Source organism: Aedes aegypti, chromosome 2 (assembly GCF_002204515.2).
Source record: "Aedes aegypti strain LVP_AGWG chromosome 2, AaegL5.0 Primary Assembly, whole genome shotgun sequence".
Lineage (NCBI taxonomy): Eukaryota > Metazoa > Arthropoda > Insecta > Diptera > Culicidae > Aedes > Aedes aegypti.
The window spans coordinates 390,969,330-390,990,816 of NC_035108.1; the positions used below are offsets into that span (position 1 = coordinate 390,969,330).

Sequence of the window (21,487 nt, forward strand, 5' to 3'; positions counted from 1 at the left end):
TTTCTTACACTAGCAGCAGATTTTTCTTCGTCTTGGCATCCGCCCGAGAGGAACACGAAAGAAGCGTGTAAAAAACCTCTTAATTCACCCGTTTTTCTGGTTCTCTGGCCGTCTCTCGTATAACAATTTTCAAATTATGCAAGCGAAGCGCGTCAAGATATACTCGAAGGAGTGCTGCATTTACAACCGGGAGTATTTTCTCGTTTTCTGCTTTCTCACCGTTCTGTCCTCGTCGCAATCTCCCAGCCCGCTGCCCAAGCACTACATTAGCGGGGTGGAGAATGGACGACGACACGGCTCGAAAACGCTTGGCGAGCGAGTGTACTTGCCTATCTATACCAAACTACCTAAAAAGAGCAAAGTAATGGAAACTGGTTTCTTCAATTGTGTGTAGCTTATGAAAAGATAAACTGGAAATAAAATGGAAAATAAATGTGACTAGTAACATAATATTCTTTGCACGTTGTTGGATGCGGAGAGAGGCCTGCATTGCCCATACTGAGTGAATAGCGCGAATTGCAAGCGAAAACGATTGTCGCTGGCGAGATTTTTGCTAACCAGCAGCCGTTCAATGATGTACAGTAGGGTGTTCCAATATTGTCGAAGCTATGACTAAAGGTAGAGAGACAAAAGGTCGAAAGACGAAAACAAAAAAGAAGGGGGGATTCATCAAAATTTGAAAAGAATTCAATAAGAATTCACTGTTTTAGTAAACACACATATTGAAAAAAAAATCAAGTAGCGTGAATGAGAAACCAAAATAATTAGAATAATTTCCATCATGCCTATTATATTTTAGTTGGCTAAATTGGTCAGTGTTTAGACAGACCGGACCAGGTGATATTTTGGTGTTCTAAAGATACGTTAAGAACACCATTAGTTCTGATTTTCTTCCGATGCAATTTTGTTACATATGTATCATCGAATAAATAGGTTACATTATCACAGCAAATAATGCAAATAGTTTGAACACACTTGGTCCGGTCTGTCTAAACACCGACCAATTGTTCTCAATAAAATCCACATTCGTAAATGTCCACTAAATCAATCAAATATTTTCCAGAAAGTTTAAAACATCAAAGTTAACGGAAACATTCTCAAAGAAAATTTCAATTTTCATCAATTAATCAAAAACAAGTCCAAACATTATTAAATAACAATAAAATATTCTGCAAGAAAAAAAAATCATCGATTTTTTTTTTTTCCAAAAATCAAATTTCAATGTAAAACATGGAGGTGATATATTTGTTTTTTTATCGTATTTGGAGGGTTTGCAACAAGTTTATACACAAGTTTAAACATACTTCAAAGTTCATATAAGATAAAGGTCTGTTTAAACTGAATAAAATGTTAATATATTTTTATTTGATTGTTGAATATTTGTTATTACTATTATTAGTATCTTTATTAAAGAGACTTTCAGCTCAGGTCGTGGCTGGTTCGTCTCTGACAGAATATTTGTTTATAAATTCAATATAAATTGGAAATGAAAGAAATAAAACTCACGACTAGATAGGTCGCACACTTGAAAAGATTGGGAATCCACCTGACCAAACTACACAATTGTAGCACAATTATATCAAGATTTGTCACAAACAACTAATTTTGTATCATTTTTTGTTAGAAGCGCTTTGAGTTGATCGAGGAAATTATAACATAGTTAAAATAATATCAGTTATAATAACGAAGGCTGTTTCAAATTTATTTCAATGTAAACATAATTTAAATTCAATTTGTTATGAAAACTTTGAGAGCAATTGGTCATAACAAATATTTTTATAATTCAGTTATGGAAAATAACAGAATGATTAATATTTTTGTTTGATTTGAAACATAAAGAGCTACATTTTTGTTCAAATTATAACACATTTTGTTTCAATTTTGTTTAGTGCAGAGGAAATTGTGTTATAATTTTTGTTATTTTAACTACTAACCCGCCAAAATTAAATCATATTTTGTTAAAAAAAAAATGCGTAAAATCTGTTACAACTCTGTTGTAATCCATTGGTCGGGTATGTCCTAAGGCAATGAATCAATATTTCTCAAAGAAATGTGTTAAGGAATTCTATGCAACATTTATACTGGTAATAAATCTTCGAGCTGTTTAGTAGAATACCGACTTCCTAGTCCTGTCGAGTCTAGTACACGACACTGAAGACGGCCTTACAGTTGAGGTCCAAAAACGCGTATCTGACAAAGGATACAAACTCTAGTGGAATTAAATGGTATAGTACTAAATTCGTTTTTTTCATCTACTTATTTAAACTGGTGTTGCTCTGCGAATCCTCCACGTCTTTGGGTCTTTAAAATATCTCCGCAAACTCCGAAGAAAGTTCCAAATATCTTCAAAACATGTGTGAACAGCATGTACCCGCATTGATCATAATTCCTGTGTGAAAAAACTGGAGTAATTCAAAAAACACTCCTAAGTACAAATTCCAGAACAATGCATTAGATTGTCTAATAAAGAAATATTTATAAAAATAATTGTAAATATTTAGAAATATAAATATCTGAAACATTTGTAAAATATCCGTAGAGATATCACAGAAATTTCTTGTAGAACCTGTGACATTTCATATAAATCTTAGAAGGGTTTCTTAGAGGAATAATCGAATAACATAAAAGAAAATATGAGGAAAAGTATGAAATACGCGATGGATACATTAATGGAAATTGTGAAGAAATTGTGTTGCAGGAATAAGTGACGATTTTTTTAAAGGAATTTCTGAAAAAACTCTTGAAGGATTTCTCCGAAGGAAATTTTACGAAGATCATTTAACTCATTAACATTTAATGTTACTCACATAATAAATGAAATGTAGACAATTCAATGGGCAATGCGATTTCAGACAAAATTATCATACATCCGAAAACAATATAAAATAATACCGTAAAACGGGGTAACTTTGATAGTTTTATCCAAGAAAACTTGAATAATTATGTATGCTGTACTGGCATCCCAGCTATCGATTTCAGTTGATAGATTGCCAAAAGATTTATTTTGAATGGATGTATAATTTTTCATATAATCGAAAGTTGGTTTTCGACTCAGGGGTAACTTTGATAATGTATAAATTGAGCAAAATTGAATGAATTACATAACAGTTATAGGGCATTGCAAACCTCTAGGCGTTTAACGTTATATGTAAATTTCTGACTTTGATTACAAAAATGGTCCCAGTTTATGAATATGCTTTTTGCTAAGATATTTGATTCCATATTCATGTTATACGATAACTAGGCTGTCAAAGATAAGTGACCAACTATTCAAAACTACATCAAATAGTGATCGTAGAACAGATTGTTTGTAAGCGTTTCGAAAATGCTCAAATCGTATCAATTTTTAATATTCGTATATAAAGCCTCAAATGTTCTCGATTCAAATGAAAACAAATGAAGTGTCATACTAATATTCTTTAGTTTTGCTTTCGTTTTGCTTAACCGATTAACAGAAATTATGATATTTCGTTTAGTATACGGTGGGTAACGCACAATCAAAGTTACCCGCATTATCAAAGATACCCCGTTTTACGGTACAAAGACTAAAAATTTATGAAAAGAACAAGACTCGCGAAACTCGTGATTATTTTACATCCGTGGCACCAACACACACTGAACCCCCTTCTAGACCTTCTTTAGAAACAAATGCTAGCTAGCCGTTGGTCAGCTTATTTTATAGCATACTCTGTTATAGTTCTTCTGATCTGGTCTTTCGGCTTTGCAGTCGTTTATGAGCCTATGCATGCTATAAAACGTTTGACTTTTACTGTGCGCCCTGTTTTCAAGTTGCCCGTGAGAGGAAGCAAGACAGCACCAACACACGGCGCACAGTAAAAGTCATGAGAACAAAAGAATTTATGGCACGTACAGAGGCTTATGTCAGAGGAACACACTATTTCATTTGTAATTGAGACACCCTAATGCACAGTGAAGTGCACTGCATACACATACCCATACTAACTTGTCGCTACCCTTATCTGGATCGGTGGCTGATCTACATTTTGCATTTAGAGCGAGAGACCTCCGCTGGGCATGATTGAGCGAAGCAGCCACACGTAAATGTCAGATCAAGCACTTTAATTGGATTCTGCTCCGGACATGTAGCAAAACACTCTGTAAATGGGCCATAACCAGAGACCCATTCGAGCGTGCAGTGCAACCACATGGCAGACGGACTCGTGAGTGTCCCGGGAGGGTAATGGGTAATGGTTAAGCACAATTGAGAGCTTCTCCTCTGCACACACACCGTAACCCCCCTCCCCACCCAAACAAAAGATGATGGAGCACCATTTTCTCGATAACGACGTCGACAGAAAATCAACATTTAAACAAGCCTTGCCACGGCGGCACCACAAACAGTGAGCTCTGAAATTGTATTATTTTTCGAGAAAATCATTTTTTATCATGCGATCCTTTGTTCAGGCGAAAAAAAAAATAACCGGAATAGCGAACGAGTCCTAATGCGCGTGTCACAGAACCATTAATCCTGGCGGCTGGCGGCCCAAGCGAAGGCAAGGCAAATGTGTGTACACATACTGCTCGTGAGCTTCTAGCACTGGCAATGGGTGGTAAACATCACATCATAGCGCACACATTCCGTGGAAGAAACGGGATCTACATGTTTACGTGCACGCATTCACTAACGAACGACGAGTGGAACATCTTTCGTCGTCCAGAGTTGGTGAAACGTGTACGACACAATGGAATGTTTTTCCAAGTATGTTTCTGTTTGGTATTGATCGCGGAGATTTGCAGGATTGTGCACAACATCTGATCAGTTGGTCTAGCATCTTATTGCGAAATTATTTTTAGCCTTGAATGACATTTAGCATCGATGCCGTAGGCTCGTGCAGCGTACAAATAGTGTCTACACTGTTAACATGTGTACAGTTTGCCCTGTCTAATGTCTAATGCCCAAATGTAGTTTTTGCCCTAATGTCTCAAAATACATTCATTTTTAATAGATTATGTCAATCATAGTATCATCATGGTATCATGACATCTTGCAAACAAACTAAAATTTATTTTTTTCTTGTAAATGTTGCAAATGCATTGAAATGGTTATGATATATTATTGCTTGAATAAGAATATTCGATGATGTACAAATTTACAGAAATCATGGGTAACAGGATCACATAAAACAAATATTTTTGTATCCGATACTGGGTCCGAATACTGGTCCGATACGATATTTTCAATAGACGAAAGGCCACTTTGGGTGGAGCTTGTTTGAAAAGGCAATAAGACAAATTAAATCAAGAGCATCATTTTTATTCAAAAACACTGAACCATCTGTTCCTTTTGCACAAAGACAAGTTGGCTTTCTGAAAAACGCTGCGAAAAACAGCAGTTTGTTCCTTTACCTCTACGAAAACAAAATTGAGTATCCAACCCATTTGGCCAGTCGAAATAGAATAATCTCCTCTAACATCAACTATCCCAACGCAAAATTTATGCACCACAACACGCACTGATTAGCATTGATATCGGTGTACCCAATTCAGGAAATAGAGAATTCAAATCACGTGAACTCGTTCACCAAACTACATCTTAAGAAATGTATGCACAAATCCATTCGACCGACTTGAGCAGTTTTTTTTGTTATATGTATTTGGAGTGACCTGCATACTGAATAGTTGACCTATACACCTCTATGCGCTATTTTTCGATTTGACGGATCTTCTGAACAATATACTTTGTACTACTTTTGACGAAATCATTCCGTGTCAAATTAAGATAATGTCCAATCACTGTTGAGTTCAAAGATATGATTAACCCCAAAGGAAGCCACTGAGTTTGACGCCATTTGTTATTTGCTAACTTTGTACTGAGTATGCTGAAGAAAGTGTATTTTCAGCCCTATCTAGTTACTTTGGCTCCATTTTTTGGAGTATATAAAAAACGAATTTGGTACTAATCAACAAATTCCACTAGAATTTGTACCCAAGTAGTCTAGTAGTCCAGTAATACTAGAGTCTAGTATATGAAACCGAAAACGACCTTACAGTTGAGGTCGAAATACGCTTATCAAAGGATACAAAATACAATGGAATTAAATTGCACAGTCTTAAATTCGGTTTTGATTTACTTATATGCATTGTACTAAACAGCATACGCTTTGTTACATCATCACATTAACTATTTCCAAAGCATGGATTGAACATTTTTGAATTTGATGACGGTTTCAGACTTTGGTACTAATATGTTCAGGTACCTTCATGGTTCAAACGAAATATGTAAACTTCTACTGGGAGCGTGGCATATCATGGATAAATTAAACCATGAACGCCCAGTGATCTATTTTGAGATCAGAAGCCTCGAACGCCCAGGGATCTATTTGAGATCAGTTACTTTTATGAACACCGTTAATTTTTTAAACAAAATTAATGGATGGTGTCTTCAGCAATGTTGTAAAACAGCTCAAGGGCAGTGTTACGGTGTTTCGCGCCAACCCCTTCAAACTATAGTTTATACTATACTATAGTATACTCCGGCGTTGAAATACACATCGGAAGAATGACTCCGTGCGACGAAGTGAAGTTATCATCGAGAGCACAGTGATAGATGACAAAGATATGTTGATCTATGATAGTCAAAAATATTGAATTTAAAGTTCGTGGAATTATTGAATTATTATCTGCTAGTTTGAGATTATAAATAGTAAGTTTATTATGAATAATATGAATTCTTCTGTAATGATGCAAATGGTCCTCAATTAGATGGCAGTGAGCCAGGGGATAGGGCAATTAAGTATCCCGCCGTTTAAGGATCAATCATCAGTAGAGGTTATTGGAGAGTGAATCAACTGAATTCAATGAAAGACAATGCATTACGTAAGCAATCATACTTTTCTTTTAGCTCAGTCCATCACATATTGCTGCTCGTGGTAGCTTGCCAGATTTATTGGAAGAGATAAAGAGAGATCGATGTAAGTAGGCTGACCAGATGGTATCCCTTGGGAGGACATGTCCTCCTTTTTGATCATATATCCTCCTGTCCTCCCTTGAAGTGAAAATGTCCTCCTTTTTCCAAAGTGAGCAAATATAACTTTTGAAATGCATTCACATAACTTCTTTCTCTGTTTGTTCAAACATTTCTGTCTTGAACTCTGTTAGAATCAAAATAAACGAGAGTTCACCAGATTTTTGAACACATGTGAAGTCAACAATCTACAGTACTGGACAGAATAAAGTACGCATTGGCCGTTTTCTCATACAAAATGGTCAAGTTTGGAGATCTGAATCTCAGCTTTTAGTGTTCCGATTGATCTGAAATTTTCACCACAGCCTAGATATAACATAGATTTTACTCAATTAAAATATCACTGCATTTGAAACACAATCTTTTAAATTATTGAAAATATCTCAATTTGCAAAAAATTGCAAAATATAATTTTGAAAATATTTTGAAAACAATCAGTTTTACCGAAATATGATGTTCTGCAAATTTGTGTGTCTTATCAAATTGTACATTTTTGCGGAAGGACATATTGCTCTAAATATTTTCATTTAAAAATTATTTTTACTTTAAAATTTTGTCATTTTTATCAAAATTTGAGATTTGCGATAACTTAAAAGTTCGCTAATGAAAAACTATGAATTTCTAGCCTAGCAAATTTGAGGTTACTTTCAAGCTGCGGTGAAAATTTCAGGTCACTCGGACAACTAGAAACCGAGATATAAGACTCCAAACTTGATCATTTTGTATGGAAAAACGGCCGATGCGTACTTTATTCTGTCCAGTACTGTATCTATCTAACTATCCTCTATCTTCTAAATAAATAAAAATGGAATAGTGTTTGTATGTCACGAGTTAGCTCGAAAACGGGTCATTGGATTTGAATGATTCTTTCTACGTTTTGTTTATCAAGAGTTCCGACTTGTTTGCGTGTATTATAAGCTGAGGATACTCACCGGGAAAGTCAAAAAAAGAGAGTGAACGGAACTATCATTTGTATGGGACATTTGCTGAAAATGCTGAAAACGCCAACTTCATGGCAAGACAAAGTTTGCCGCAACCACTAGTAATCAATATTTTGTTGAAATCGCTGTTCTTTATAAAAAAAATTTCAATATGTTTCCAGCTGTTTTTTTGTGATTTTTTTATACCCATATTTTTTAAATAGTTTTTGGAGTACTTCAGGTATGATTATACTATTACTTCGAAATGTTATAGTGCCAAAAGTACTAATACCCTGAATTTCCGTGCAAAGTTAATCTGCAATAAGGACGTGGTCAAAGCATCTCAAGATTTTGAAAACAAAATAAATGTCCTACTTTTTCAAATCCAGTCACACGGAATGTCCTCCTTTCAAAAATTTTCATCTGGTATGCCTAGATGTAAGTAATTACAATGTAGCATAAATTTATTTATGTTCTAATAAACCTAATGCAGCTCACACACGTTACACCCACGAACGAAAGTGTTTGCTTAAAATGGCTTTTCGAAACCCCCATCGCCCAACAAGCAGTCTAATGATAGGTATTTTAATTCCAATAGGTTGCGCTATAGTCATAAAATATTTAAATTGTTTTAGCTATTTTGTCACTAGCTCTTGTCGGTATCTCTATGCTCGTCTTATGTTAAGCATGGTTTCCAAATCACAGATTCCTGATAGATTGTAGAATGGATCCTGCAAGCCTTGTTCATTCCGGGTTTCCAGTGTGAATTCTGAGATTTCGGAATGGATCCTAAGACTTCAGGATGGGTCATGGCAATCCAGTGTAGATTCTAGGATTCTAGTGCAGATCATGGGTTTCCAATGTGGATCCTGGAATTCCAACGCTGATACTGGTATTTCAGCGTGGATCCTTCGGTTCCAGAGTGGATCCTGGGGTTGTAATGTGGGTCGTAGGATTTTAGCGTGGAGTCTGGAATTGAAGTGTGGATCGCAGAATTTCAATGTCGATTCTGGGATTGCAGTATGGATCCTGGGATTCCAATGTAGATTTTTGAATTGTAGCGTGGATACTGGGTCTCCAATTTGTATCCTGGTTTTTCAGTGTGGATCTTGGGATTGTAGTGTGTACTCTTTGATTTCACTATGGATCCTAGGAATGTAATGTGGATCACAGAATTTGAGTATGGAACTTGAGATAAATATTGTAAACCTAGAATTCTAGTATGAATCTTGGAATTCCAACGTAAATCCTGGTATTTCAGTGTGCATCCTTTGATTACAGTGTAAATCCTGGAATTATACTAAGGATCGTAGAATATCAGTGAAGATCCTGGGATTGAAAGGTGGATCGCATGATTTCGGTATGGATCTTGGGATACCAGTGTGGCTCCCAGAACTCCTGTTTGGATTCTGGTTTATAAACTGGGATTGTAGCGTAGACAGTGTCTGCATATTCCAATATACAGTCAACAACGCTGACCCTCAGTAGGACCGTCATCGTTAAATTCTTCTTTGTGTGAATGTTTTTTTGACAATACATGCACTAATCTGGAAGAACGTACATTCAGTTTTTCAATTACTTTTTCTACACTGATTCTCATCCACCTACCGACATTCGGTGGCAGCAAATTCAATTTTGTTTGTGAAAAAAATCTTTTCCATCAGAATATCCCACAAAAACATCCTCAAATTGCAAAAGTTGTATTTTTTTATTAAAAGACAATCATGATTAATCAACTTGAAGCATCACATTGCCGTTTTCTTCCACCGGTAATATAAAATTCAATTGTAATGTTTTAAATTCTTCTAGCTGAATTTGAATACTGAAATGACACCAACAGTGGGTGAAACTGCGTGTGAGGCACCCACTCTCTTTCTCGTCGCATTCGCTCTCATAGTTAGATTGGATTCGTCTAGCGGAGTGTTTTTCTTCGTTTTCGCACTGATCGGGTATCATTCGGTTGAATTTTTACGACACTGAGTGTAGATCGTAGGAACTCAGAGAGGATTCTGTGACTGTGATGTAGATCGTAGGGTAAAGCAAAGACAAACATACGTATCAGTTAAAATTATTAATTAATCAAAAAACATAGTTACACGAGCACTTACGCCCAATGCTAAACCAATGTATTTGGCCGACCGCTATGGGCGATCAGGTGGCCGACAATCGAAAAATGACTTGTTCTGATAGGGTTTTCTTGTACATCATTCCAAAGTAAACATTTCTATTAAGTTTTTCCTGGAATATCAGGGCCCGATCTTTTATATTTTAATTTATACAGTTTGTCAAAGTTAGAGTTTTTAAGAAAAATGAAGAATTCAGTGCAAACATAAGGTACACATTGAATACAATATACTGCATAATCGTAATATTTTATACAGATCTTTATACACTGTCCGAAAGCTTGTTCAAAAAGCTATCTTTGAAAAATAAAATGAAATAAAAATTCGTAGTTTATATCGGAAAAATACGGAGAGTGCACTGAAAAACATATATTTGATTCAATATCGAAATTTTACACATCCCATACTTTTTTGTCCTAAGTTGTCACAGGCTGAAATGTATTTCCAAGAGTACTTTAAGATTTAAACTAAAATATCGTGAAGAATTTAGCTGCACAAATTTGCACTTTTTTAATTTAGGGTTTTTTGAGTTTTTCCAATATTTTTAACCATTTACTGTTAAAAACAGCTAAAAAAAATTCAGAGAATAACTGAATACCACTAAATGATTCATATCATTATTTCTATGTAATATCTAACATTTATAATGGTTTGCACAACGTTAATCGCATAAATGGCTCATATGTATCATTACAGTAATGACCCGATTTTGTCAGCCCCCGATTTTGTCTACCCCCGATTTTATCTACCCCCGATATTAGCACCTTTTTTGATCCGATTTTGTCTACCCCAGATTTTGGCGTCCTTTTTGCCCGATTTTGTCAGCCTTAAAAATGAAATGTATTTAATCAGAGTAAGCTCGTCTATACTGGCAATATTGGGTGCATAAAGTCAATTATGACCTTGGCCACGTCTATACAATCATCTGAAGACCAAAATTTTGAAATCTGAAATTTTCAATAATTATTTATGAAACTGATCAATATTACCTTGCATCACGGTACATAGAAAATTGAAGGAAAAAACACAATGTTTATATCAAAACTTAAAATAAAACTTGAAAATTCAGCATGGGGCTGACAAAATCGAGACATTACTTTCGTAACAAAACTTATTAGTTCGCTATAGGTACTATTCTAAAGTTAGTCTCGAAAACTTGTTTTTGAAAATAAAACATCAAATTTGTATCACAAAATTCATAAGTACGACATGAGATGAAAAATATATTTTTGGCCAGGGTTCCAGTGTGGATATTGCGAGTTCAAAGTAGATCCTAGAATTTCAGTATGGATGCTAGGAAGCCAATGTAGATTCTGGGATTCTAGTGTGAATGCTGGAGTTCAAGTATGGATCCTGGTCTTGCAGTATGGATCCTGGCATTCCAGTGTGGATTTTAAGATTATTGCGTAGATCATGGCATTCCTGTTTGAGAACAGGTACATCACAAGCCCTGCAGTGAAGATGTCTTTGGGTAAGCATTGCAGATGTAACGCTTACCGCATAAAATAATATAGACATGGAATAAAAGAGAGTTGCTGGCATGCTAGCGATATCAGTCAGTAGCCTGCGATTGGAACGGATAGCCTTGTTGAAGTTTTCTTTTTCCATTTTCAACAGATCCAGGGATTCTAGTGTGGATCCTAGGATTCCAGTATGGATCCTGTGTATCCAGTGTGGATCCTGAAGTTGCATTTTAGATACTGGGATTACAGAGTGGGTCCTGGGACACCAGATGAATGCTGAGACATTAGTGTGGGTTTTGTGACTCTAGTGTAGATTCTGGGATACCAGTGTGGATACTGGAGTTTCAGTATAGATCCTGGAATTCCAGTGAGGATTCTGTGTTTCCAGTGTAGATCTCTAAATTCCGGTGTGGATCCTGGGATTTTAGAATGGATCCTGGTAATCCAGTTTGGATTATGTGATTCATATTTGGATGATTTATATTCTATATTGGGATCCTGGGGTTACATTGTAGACCTTGTTATTTTAGTCTGGATCCTGGGATTCTAGAGTGGATTGTGTTGCTTTATTTGCTAGGCTTCTAATGTGGATATTGGGATTGAATCTGAGACATCAGTGAGAATCTTGAGATTCCAGTGTGGATCTTGGGATTTTATTGTGATTATTTTTTATTTTTATTTTATTTATTTAGTTGGTGTTACATCAATTAATTTGATAAAACCTCGTTAACGATGTTACGCCAATTTACTCGGTCCAAGGCTGTGTCTCTCCAACCTCGATTTTGGCCCACGTTCTCCAGATCTTGTTGCACCTGATCAAGCCACCTCGCTCGCTGTGCTCCCCGCCTTCTTGTGCCAACCGGATTCGACGCGAACACCATCTTTACAGGATTGTTGTCCGGTAGTCTTGCAACATGCCCTGCCCAGCGCACCCTTCCGGCTTTCGCAATCTTCTGGATACTTGGTTCGCCGTAGAGCCTAGCGAGCTCGTAATTCATTCTCCGCCGCCACACACCGTTCTCCTGCACTCCGCCAAAGATCGTCCTAAGCACCCTTCGTTCGAACACTCCAAGTGCTTGCAGGTCCTCTTCCAGCATGGTCCATGCTTCATGTCCATAGAGGACCACCGGTCTTATAAGCGTTTTGTACATGGTACATTTGGTGCGAGGGTGAATCTTTCTCGACCGCAGCTTCTTCTGGAGCCCATAGTAGGCGCGACTTCCACTGATGATGCGTCTCCGTATTTCACGACTAACGTTGTTATCAGCCGTTAACAAGGATCCGAGGTAGACGAACTCATCAACCACCTCAAAAGTATCCCCGTCTATCGTAACACTGCTTCCCAGGCGGGCTCTGTCGCGCTCGGTTCCGCCTATCAGCATGTACTTTGTTTTGGACGCATTCACCACCAGGCCGATTTTTGTTGCTTCACGTTTCAGGCGGGTGTAGAGGTCACGTTGCTTCACGTTTCAGGCGGGTGTTATTGTGGTCTGGAGCATGGATCCTTGCTTTCTAAGATGAATCCTGGGGTTCTAGTGCGGATCCTAGGATTCCGGTGTGAGTTTTCAGATTAGAGTTTATATCCTGAGATTCCAGTATGGGTCCTGGATTTCCGGTATATATCCTAGAATTTCAGTGTGAACGATAACAGCATAAGATGGCCTCTTTGGAATTGGAGCCCTATTGGAACCTGATACAGAGCTTCCTAAAATGGTCAGAACCACTGTATAATTCACGATATTCGATCATAGGGAGTCGGATCCTATTCTTGTCACTTTTGATTCACTTCAAAAATGTTTTTCAAAGCTTTTGAGCTCCTATTTGGCCACAACATGCGTCGCACTGAAGCGCTTCTTCTTGCAAAGATTCGGACAATTCGGCCGAGAAAACCCCACCACGCCAAAGTGAACCTTGGAAAAGCCCAAGTGGTTCTGCACCCTATCTGAGTTAAAATCATAAAATATAAGCCGTCGAAAGGATCAATGCATGATATTTTAGAAGCGGTCTTTTAGGGTTCCAACCGGATCCGATATACCCCAACAAGTTTGAACCTCAATCCGAAACTATCATCTAATACAGAATGTTTAATCAATCAATTAAAAATATAACTCATTTATACTATTCCTGCAAATCTCATCAAAAGCAATCGAACTATGGCGAAGATACAAAATTTTGAAACTTCGATGTACCCAGTACTGTAAGGTTAAACAATTTTAAATTAAAGCGTTATTTTTCACATTTCAATTCTTTAATGAATGTTCGAATCCTCTGAGCAGAATTTCAAATAGAGAACCTTAAAAGTAGATGGAGTACCGTGTACCTTTTAATTCCGCTCCTAAATGCTTATCTTTAACGATACGCGTATTTCGACTACAACTTGCAGTCTTCTTCAGTGAGTAGTGTTTGATCCTTCGACCTTGACGCTTGCTCCTGCGGGGGCGAGTGATGAGGGCAGGATCAAACATGCCGCGCGTCGGTAGTGAAGCAGTGAAAAACGATCGGTTCGTTAGTAGTGTTTGATCCTTCGACCTTGACGCTTGCTCCTGCGGGGGCGAGTGATGAGGGCAGGATCAAACATGTCGCGCGTCGTTCGCTCATTGAAATGAAAAAGCGCCGCGGATCGTTAGTAGTGTTTGATCTATTGATCGCGTCGCTTGCTCCTGCGTGGGCAAGTGACGAACACTTGTTCGGCGTACAATTCGATTAGGGAACTATTTCGCGAATCCGGTTAGGCGTGATTATATCATGGATCGCATCACCAAACATTGGTGACTCCCAGATCTCTACCTTATCCCACTAACCCAATATCCTTTCCATGACAACCGTGGAGATGCAGAGGTGATCTCGGTCTCTAGTAACAACGGTAGTCACACTAACATTCCTTCCCTTCCCCGATGATCGTAAGGACGTGGCCGGCGCCGTTATTGACTTTTAAATTTGAGCTCTCGATTTGTGCACATTGAAGAATGGTAAGCTAATCCCCAGCCCCATTCATTAATTCCCTGTGCAACTTCGATTGTTCTGTTCAATCACGGAGTAGCAACTACGAATTGTACGGTCATCTATGCTTATGCTTATGCTATGCTTACAACTTGCAGTCTTCTTCAGTGTCAGTTACTCGATACGAGTAACAGAAAAGAAATTTTGTAGTCGAAATACGCGTATCTGTCAAAGATAAGCATTTAGGAGCGGAATTAAAAGGTACACGGTACTCAATCTACTTTTAAGGTTCTCCACATTTCAATGTTATGGTGATGGTCTTTTGACATTGCCATCATTACAGTATATATATAAAGTTCAAGATGTATGATCTGCAGATTGATAAAAACCTATAACTTAAACAAAAGTCGTCTAGATGAAAGAATTTTTATTCTTATAATAATGCAGTTCATGGAAATATTCTGAAATTTGTAATGGTACAAATATATGTTCAACGAAAATAAACAATGAGAACACCAGACTGAAATCATTGTTGGAAGTTTCCTCACAAGGGTATTCAAAATATTTTTTTATTATTTTTCTGATACTTAAACGTGATATTATCGAAACTTTTATGTAGCCATATTACACACAATTGAATTCTGTTACTGATAGCACTACATACGTTGAACTTCATATTTCTACTGTTTAGTACTAACAGGAAACGATTTTCATATTTGTTTTTATACGACCAAACGTAAAATATGATTTTGATAAATTATTGAAAAAATACTCGGTCCTACAAAAAACTTCTATCATGTCGAAGTGTTGCAATTTTCACCGCTGTTGCAAGTTACCCCGTTTGACGGATCAGAAGGCCGGCTAAAAAGGCATGTTCTCGACCAGTTGGGATTTTTGTGCCATATTAATCGAACAACCAAAGACTTATTTAACATGTTGAAATGTTTTTTTACACGCCAGTCGGTAGAGGGCTGCATCATTTCTGTTGCTACAAAATATAATTAAATCACGATAACTTTTTTGAGCTACTAATTTCGGCGCTGGAATCTTTGTTAGTCAAAACAACTGTTTAAATTTTTTCCCAACGTTCTGATTTTCTCAAGCCTTCTTCAGGGGAAGAATTCTGAAGAAGACTCGGATTAGAGCCGAAATGTCGGTAAAAATCTAAAACAGTCGTTTCATTACCCGAGACTGCAGATCTTAAATTGTTGCAACTGAGTTTAATCAATGAGTATTTGTGTTTCTAATAACATTATGGCCGTAGAAAAATCGAAAATTAAACATTCCTCAATATTCATATTTCTTAGAGACAACTTAATTCGATTGGTATAATATTTGGAGTAGCTTTAGCTTTAGCTTTAGCTTTAGAGTAGCTTTAATTCCTGATATTGTCTAGCCCATGTTTGTTTTATAAATTGACTTAATACAAAATGACAGAAAAGAAATTTTGTATGGCAATTGCCGGTCTCCCAAGGAACATCGAACTTTTTTTAAAACAAGATGACCAATAATCAAAATCGACACTTATTTCAAAAACAGAAGAGATTTTTTAGAGCTGCCGGCAGAGGAGTTAATCTTGAGCTAAGTCAATTTAAATTTTGGATGTGTAGTAGAGTGGAAACCTTTAAAAAGGTAGGTACGAACCCAACAGACAACAGAAATATTGATTTGGTATGACCTTTTGAAAATCATCAAATAAATTTGTACTTTCACTAAGTGAAAAAGAATGTCGAGCTGTGAAGTTCTTCAGTGTCCAGTCCGAATTAGGTAGTATTGCACAACCAAAAATAGTTTCACAAGCAATACTACCAGTCGTATGTACGGGGAAACCTTATCGATATGAATTCCATTCATAGAACAAACGATACTGTCATCCCGATCTCTATATTTTTCAATTTTTCCGATTCATTTAGCGCTCGGAATGTCAGTTAGGTGGCAAAAGCACGAAAGTCAAAACCAACGAGGCTTACTATCGAGGCGGAAGGTGTACGGAGGTGCAGTGGCAAAATTTTTGGCATTTCACACTTTGTCCTCGTCGTATCCTTGACAGAGAAAAGCTCCCGACTAAGGACGACGTAGTAGTGACGGAAAAACTCGCAAGAATGGAACGTGTGCAAGCTACATAGGAGAACACCGACAGACAATGCCAAAAACGAGAGCCCCGTTGAATACTACACCGACCGAATAGTCATTGCCATCATCAGCATCGTCGTCGTCGTCGTCGTTCAAGAAAGCAGCGTGTTTATGAGTGTACGTGTGTGTAACATGTCTTACACGCTGTACGTGTTCTAAAGTAGGAATTCCCAGCATCCCGAACGCAACGTTTGTAGGAGTTCGATTTCTAGAGCTAAGGCGTGTGTTACGATGCCATCACCTTGGCGAGTCAGCTGGAGTACACACGAAAAGACTCTCCTGGCCGTATACTCTACGATACGCCACTCAACAATACGGCAGCCGAATTCTTTCAGAAAACGGATCTGCCGAAAAGAGAAAATTCCCAGCGCTGGTGCGCTCTCTTGGACAAAATAATCCTTACGGCGTTTTGCGTCTTTGGTCTTGGACGAGAAAGTAGACTTGGAAGGAAAAGGTTCGGGGTGGTTCAAGGGTTTTCTTACTCGCGCGATTGCTTTCTTTGGCTGACTGTTGGGCGTTTTGGTCTTACTCGTTTTCTTATTAGGCAGCCGAGCAGCTCTGACGGTCGTTATTTCTTCTCACTCTCCGCTAGTGTTACTCCATTGGGTGGATTGATATTTTCAAGGGCACCGAGTAATACTAATATCGCAGGGTTATGGCACCATTTTCCTGCTTTTACTACGACTACGCAAAACTTACTGATCCAAGTAATAGACTTCAGTCATGAAACTTACGTTTGGGAAAAGCCCTGGCATCTCGCTCTCTGCTGCTGGTTGGATTCCTCTCGAATCCCGAACGCTGACGTACAAAAGTAGCAACGAGGCTGTAAACCTTTATGAAAATTTTAACTCAATGTCACCTTTTTACACGCAGCCGTCTAGGAAGGGAACAATTTTGAAGAACAACTTCACACACTATTCTCACTACCCGTAAGATAACTACAAATCTTCCTGCTGACTTCGCTAAAGAAAGACACTTGTCCACAATGCCTAGGCTCTGTACGTGAATGGATTAGAATTAGTTTTCAGCGACACCCTTAAGGAATGTCGTCTAAATAGGAACTTTTCTTTTGCACCACTTTCGACTTCAGACTTCGGACCACTACTACTCACTACACCATCTTTGTCCGGGGTAGGCCAATTTGGCAAAAGAGGAATCCAATGCTGCCTCTGTTCACAACGCCGTTCTTTTCCAGAGTGCTGCCGCTACGAACTGTCTGGTAGTGCCAGCCAGATATAGCCTTGCGGCCTGCCGGAGAGCCTTTCGTTCTTCTTTGAAATACACTCTATTGCTCCTTCCGTCACGAGTCCTTCTGTTGTTCAGCACCGATGATGACGGCGATGATGCCGATGACGGTACTGATGTTCGGTCGGAAGAAAGAAAATTGCAACCTCACTATCCTGAACAGTACGTAAATGCTGGGTGCTGATGGGACCGTTCCAGTAGAGACACTCTCCGTGCTCGCGGCCCAAGATAATGTACTCCGAAAACTCAGGATGCTGCTCCGCAGCCACTTCTGCCAACAACTAAGGCCACATTACCGCAATTTCTCCAGAAAATGGATACATGAATGTCAAAGCACGGAAAACTACGCCACGACCAAACGACCGAGCGTAATGCTCTTCTCAGCTCTATGTACCCTACAACTACAAGAACGCACACCATCCAAAACGTACGCCGTCGTTGTACTAGCAGCAACATACAATGAACCCACCGCAAGGAGTAGCTTTTTCCTTTTACTACCACCCGCTGCCTTATTAACCTTCTGTCTGTGCCGGAACGTTGTCTGGACGTTGGGGTCATATTGATCCCGAATTCAAAATATAAATGGATTTACAATGTTCAGCTGTTTAAAAAAAATAATTCGTTTTTTTTTATTTTATAGGAATATTCAGAAGAGGATAGGTTTATCACGGGGAGGGCTTTCGGTAAAATAAAAAAAAAAACAAGAAACGCGAAATCTGAAAATGTTGGACGCTTACCTCTCAGAAACAGTTTTACATAAAACTAAACACCAAAAAAATACGGATTATGGTGAAATTTCACCGTTATCTTAAATCGGAGGAAAATCACCGAACGATCTGTAAAACCATTGAACAAAATCAGAGAGAAAAAACTCGAAAATGGTCCAAGCGGGAATCGAACTCTCGACCTATCGATCAGGAAGCAGGCTTACTACCACTATTTAAACCAGCTTTCATTGCTTGTTAGTGGTGTGCAAAAACTGAAACTTTTGCAAACTCATGCATGCCAGAGCGGCTGTCACATGATTTCACAGCAGCTCAGCAATGTTTTCAGCAAATTTACTCATTTGGTTTATGGCAACGTGTTGTATGCTAGTTTTATTACGATATTGCAAATTTCAGAGGTGAAGAAAATGGTTTACTAGCATTGCGATGCAAAGAGGAATTTTGCCGTTTTTCAGAGGAGAAAAAATTGAATTCAAAACTTTCAACGCAGATCCTCAAGCGATTCGAGTGAGAGTGCAAAAAAGACGAGGTTTTTTAATGTATTCTCTATTTTTTGTTGCGATTCTCAGAACTCTTGAACGTCCCGCCCGAACAAGGCAGCCCTCAGGGAGTTGTGAGAGCATTCTTTTTTGATAGAATTTTACTCTGGTGTGTTTTGAGCTGCATCTTCTTCACTCAATTTGCGTTGCCTCTCTGCTTAGCATTTTTTCGCTCTCTCGCAAAGAGGCAAAAGCTGCTGCTCTAGAGTATATCACCGAAGTCTGATGATGTTGAGGAGTATTATCAAGCCTGCCAAGCGGACGAACGCCCAAACAGATTTTTAACCGCTAGATAGCCCTCATTTGGCTGAAAAAAAATTGCCGAATACATCAACCTTATAGCTCATCAAGATCTGAAGATACGTAGGATTGAAGATTGTTTGTTACTTGCGCCACCTAGCGGACCAATTCCCAATCAGATTCCCAACTGCCAGACAGCCCTCATTCTGCTAAACAACTTTGCAGAAGACTCCAACTTTCTAGCTCATCAGCATCTTGCGCACCTTGCGAACGAATTACAAACAGATGTTCCACTACTAGTAACCCTCGTTCAACTCAACTACATTGCCGAAAACACCAACCTCATAGCTCATCAGGATCCTGAGATATCCGTAGAAGAGATGATGTGGCCATTTTTGGTAACCCATGACAATACCGAATAACTCCAGAACCACTTGGACCATATTTCCAACATTTTTAGACCCTAATCTAGTGTTTTTTTTTTTGAAACTTCTGAAAAATTACGCAAATTCATCAAGAAACAAAAAAAGTTTTGCAGGTTTTAGAGCGTTTTTCAGCACGTTAGAGTATGTTGGCTGGATAGAGGTTGAGTAATTTTTGTAACACTGATTTAACACTGAAATGAAATAATTTTTGCTTCGAAATATTTTGAAAGATTTCAACCGAGAATTCAGCTTAACAATGCAATCGCAGTGCTCAATTCTGAACATTGATGTTATTCCTAATTTTTACTAAACATTTTTTGTTCAACATTTTACCGTGTCACTGTCCAAAACCAAACAGATTTTACTCAAAATTCGTTAAACATAGTTGTAGGCAAATTGTTGTTCAACTGTCGAAGAAGTGTGGTGGACATCTTATAATTCATGATGAATTATTGAAACACAAAATCTACGATTTTGAGACGAGCCGTGTAGTAGATAGGCTATTATGGGGGAGATCGTGTCAAACATTGGCCAAAAAATGCTACGTCTTTTATCGATCTATTGAACTCCAATAGAAGGGATAATTTGGGTATGTCTTGCGATTAAAACTATTAGCAAATAATAATCAACAATGCTGTTGAGATAGACGTCATTCTTTTAAAAATGCAGAGGATATGTTTAAACAACACATGTACAATAGAGTGGGACAAAATTTAGATTCTCGTTCCAGTCCACTTTTTGGATTGCATTTGGGTCCTATAACAACTGTGTAAAATAACAGCTCGATCGGTGAAACTATATTTTAGCGCCAGCCGTTCAAAGTTTGTATGGGATTTACTATGGGAAAACTTACATTTGCAAAGAAAAATTGCCAGAGGTCGTCCATTGACCTCTATAAAAAAAATCTGAACATAGACCTAGATAGATACTTAAACAATATTTCAACGATAGGTTTTTTTACGACACTTGTGAAAAAAGTTATTCAACGAAAGCCTATTGGCAAGACAACGTTGATTAGCACGTAAAGGAATAATATTAATAACAAAATCGTGCAAAATTTTCGAATAGTCTATGCTCAATAACTTTTTCCACAAGCATCGGATTGTTTTGTGGTCTTTGGCAATGTTGTTCATCGTAAATATACCTATCGAGATCTGTGTTCAGAATTTTTATAGATTCCATAACCAATGAATTTAATGGAATAGCTTCATAGTATCTTCAACAAATTTGTAAATTCAGACAAAATGAACAAGTTTGTCAGAGACAGTTTTTCAATAGGGCATTCATATTTTCTGATAAATTTCACATTAGTCAACTCGTTATTACTTTTGAACCTGTTATTGGGAGAATTACTCAAAAATTTATGTTGAATTTCAAATTATGTCTGACGCAGGTTTGGGAAAAATTTTGAAATTCACTCTACAGTAGCCAAACAAAGAGAATCACAGTCAGCGAAGCCAGTGAAACTCACGCCAGTCTTCCCATGAACAGAACCGATGTTAAACTTTGGTTTGAACCGCAAACGTGCTGTGTCTCTGTACCAGTGTACCTCGTCAAACCCGGTACATGTGTACTTCGGTTCAAACTTAGGTTCAAGTAATGGCACAATGTCTGCACTTCTTAGCACAAATCGCAAGACCCTTGAGGCTTGGATAAATGTTTTATTTAAGTAGATCAACTAAGATCAATATTTTAGATTACATTTAATGGTAACTTAATGAAAAACAAGGATTTTACTATATCATACAA

At 37.8% G+C, this 21,487-nt stretch overlaps 1 protein-coding gene across 3 annotated transcripts in view; it reads right to left on the reverse strand.

Moving 5' to 3' along the window:
• The window catches only part of LOC5572816 (AF4/FMR2 family member 4), a 131,241-nt gene that overhangs the window by 93,465 nt on the left and 16,289 nt on the right, over positions 1 to 21,487 (reverse strand). Inside the window, exon 1 of one of the 3 annotated variants that reach the window (XM_021847011.1) lies at positions 17,299 to 18,215. The exons of the other annotated variants lie outside the window; for them this stretch is intronic. Within the exon in view, the coding sequence (XP_021702703.1) occupies positions 17,299 to 17,319 (21 nt within the window). The 5' untranslated portion in view covers positions 17,320 to 18,215. Of the gene's footprint in view, positions 1 to 17,298; positions 18,216 to 21,487 lie in introns of those variants that run through there. 3 annotated transcript variants of the gene reach the window in all.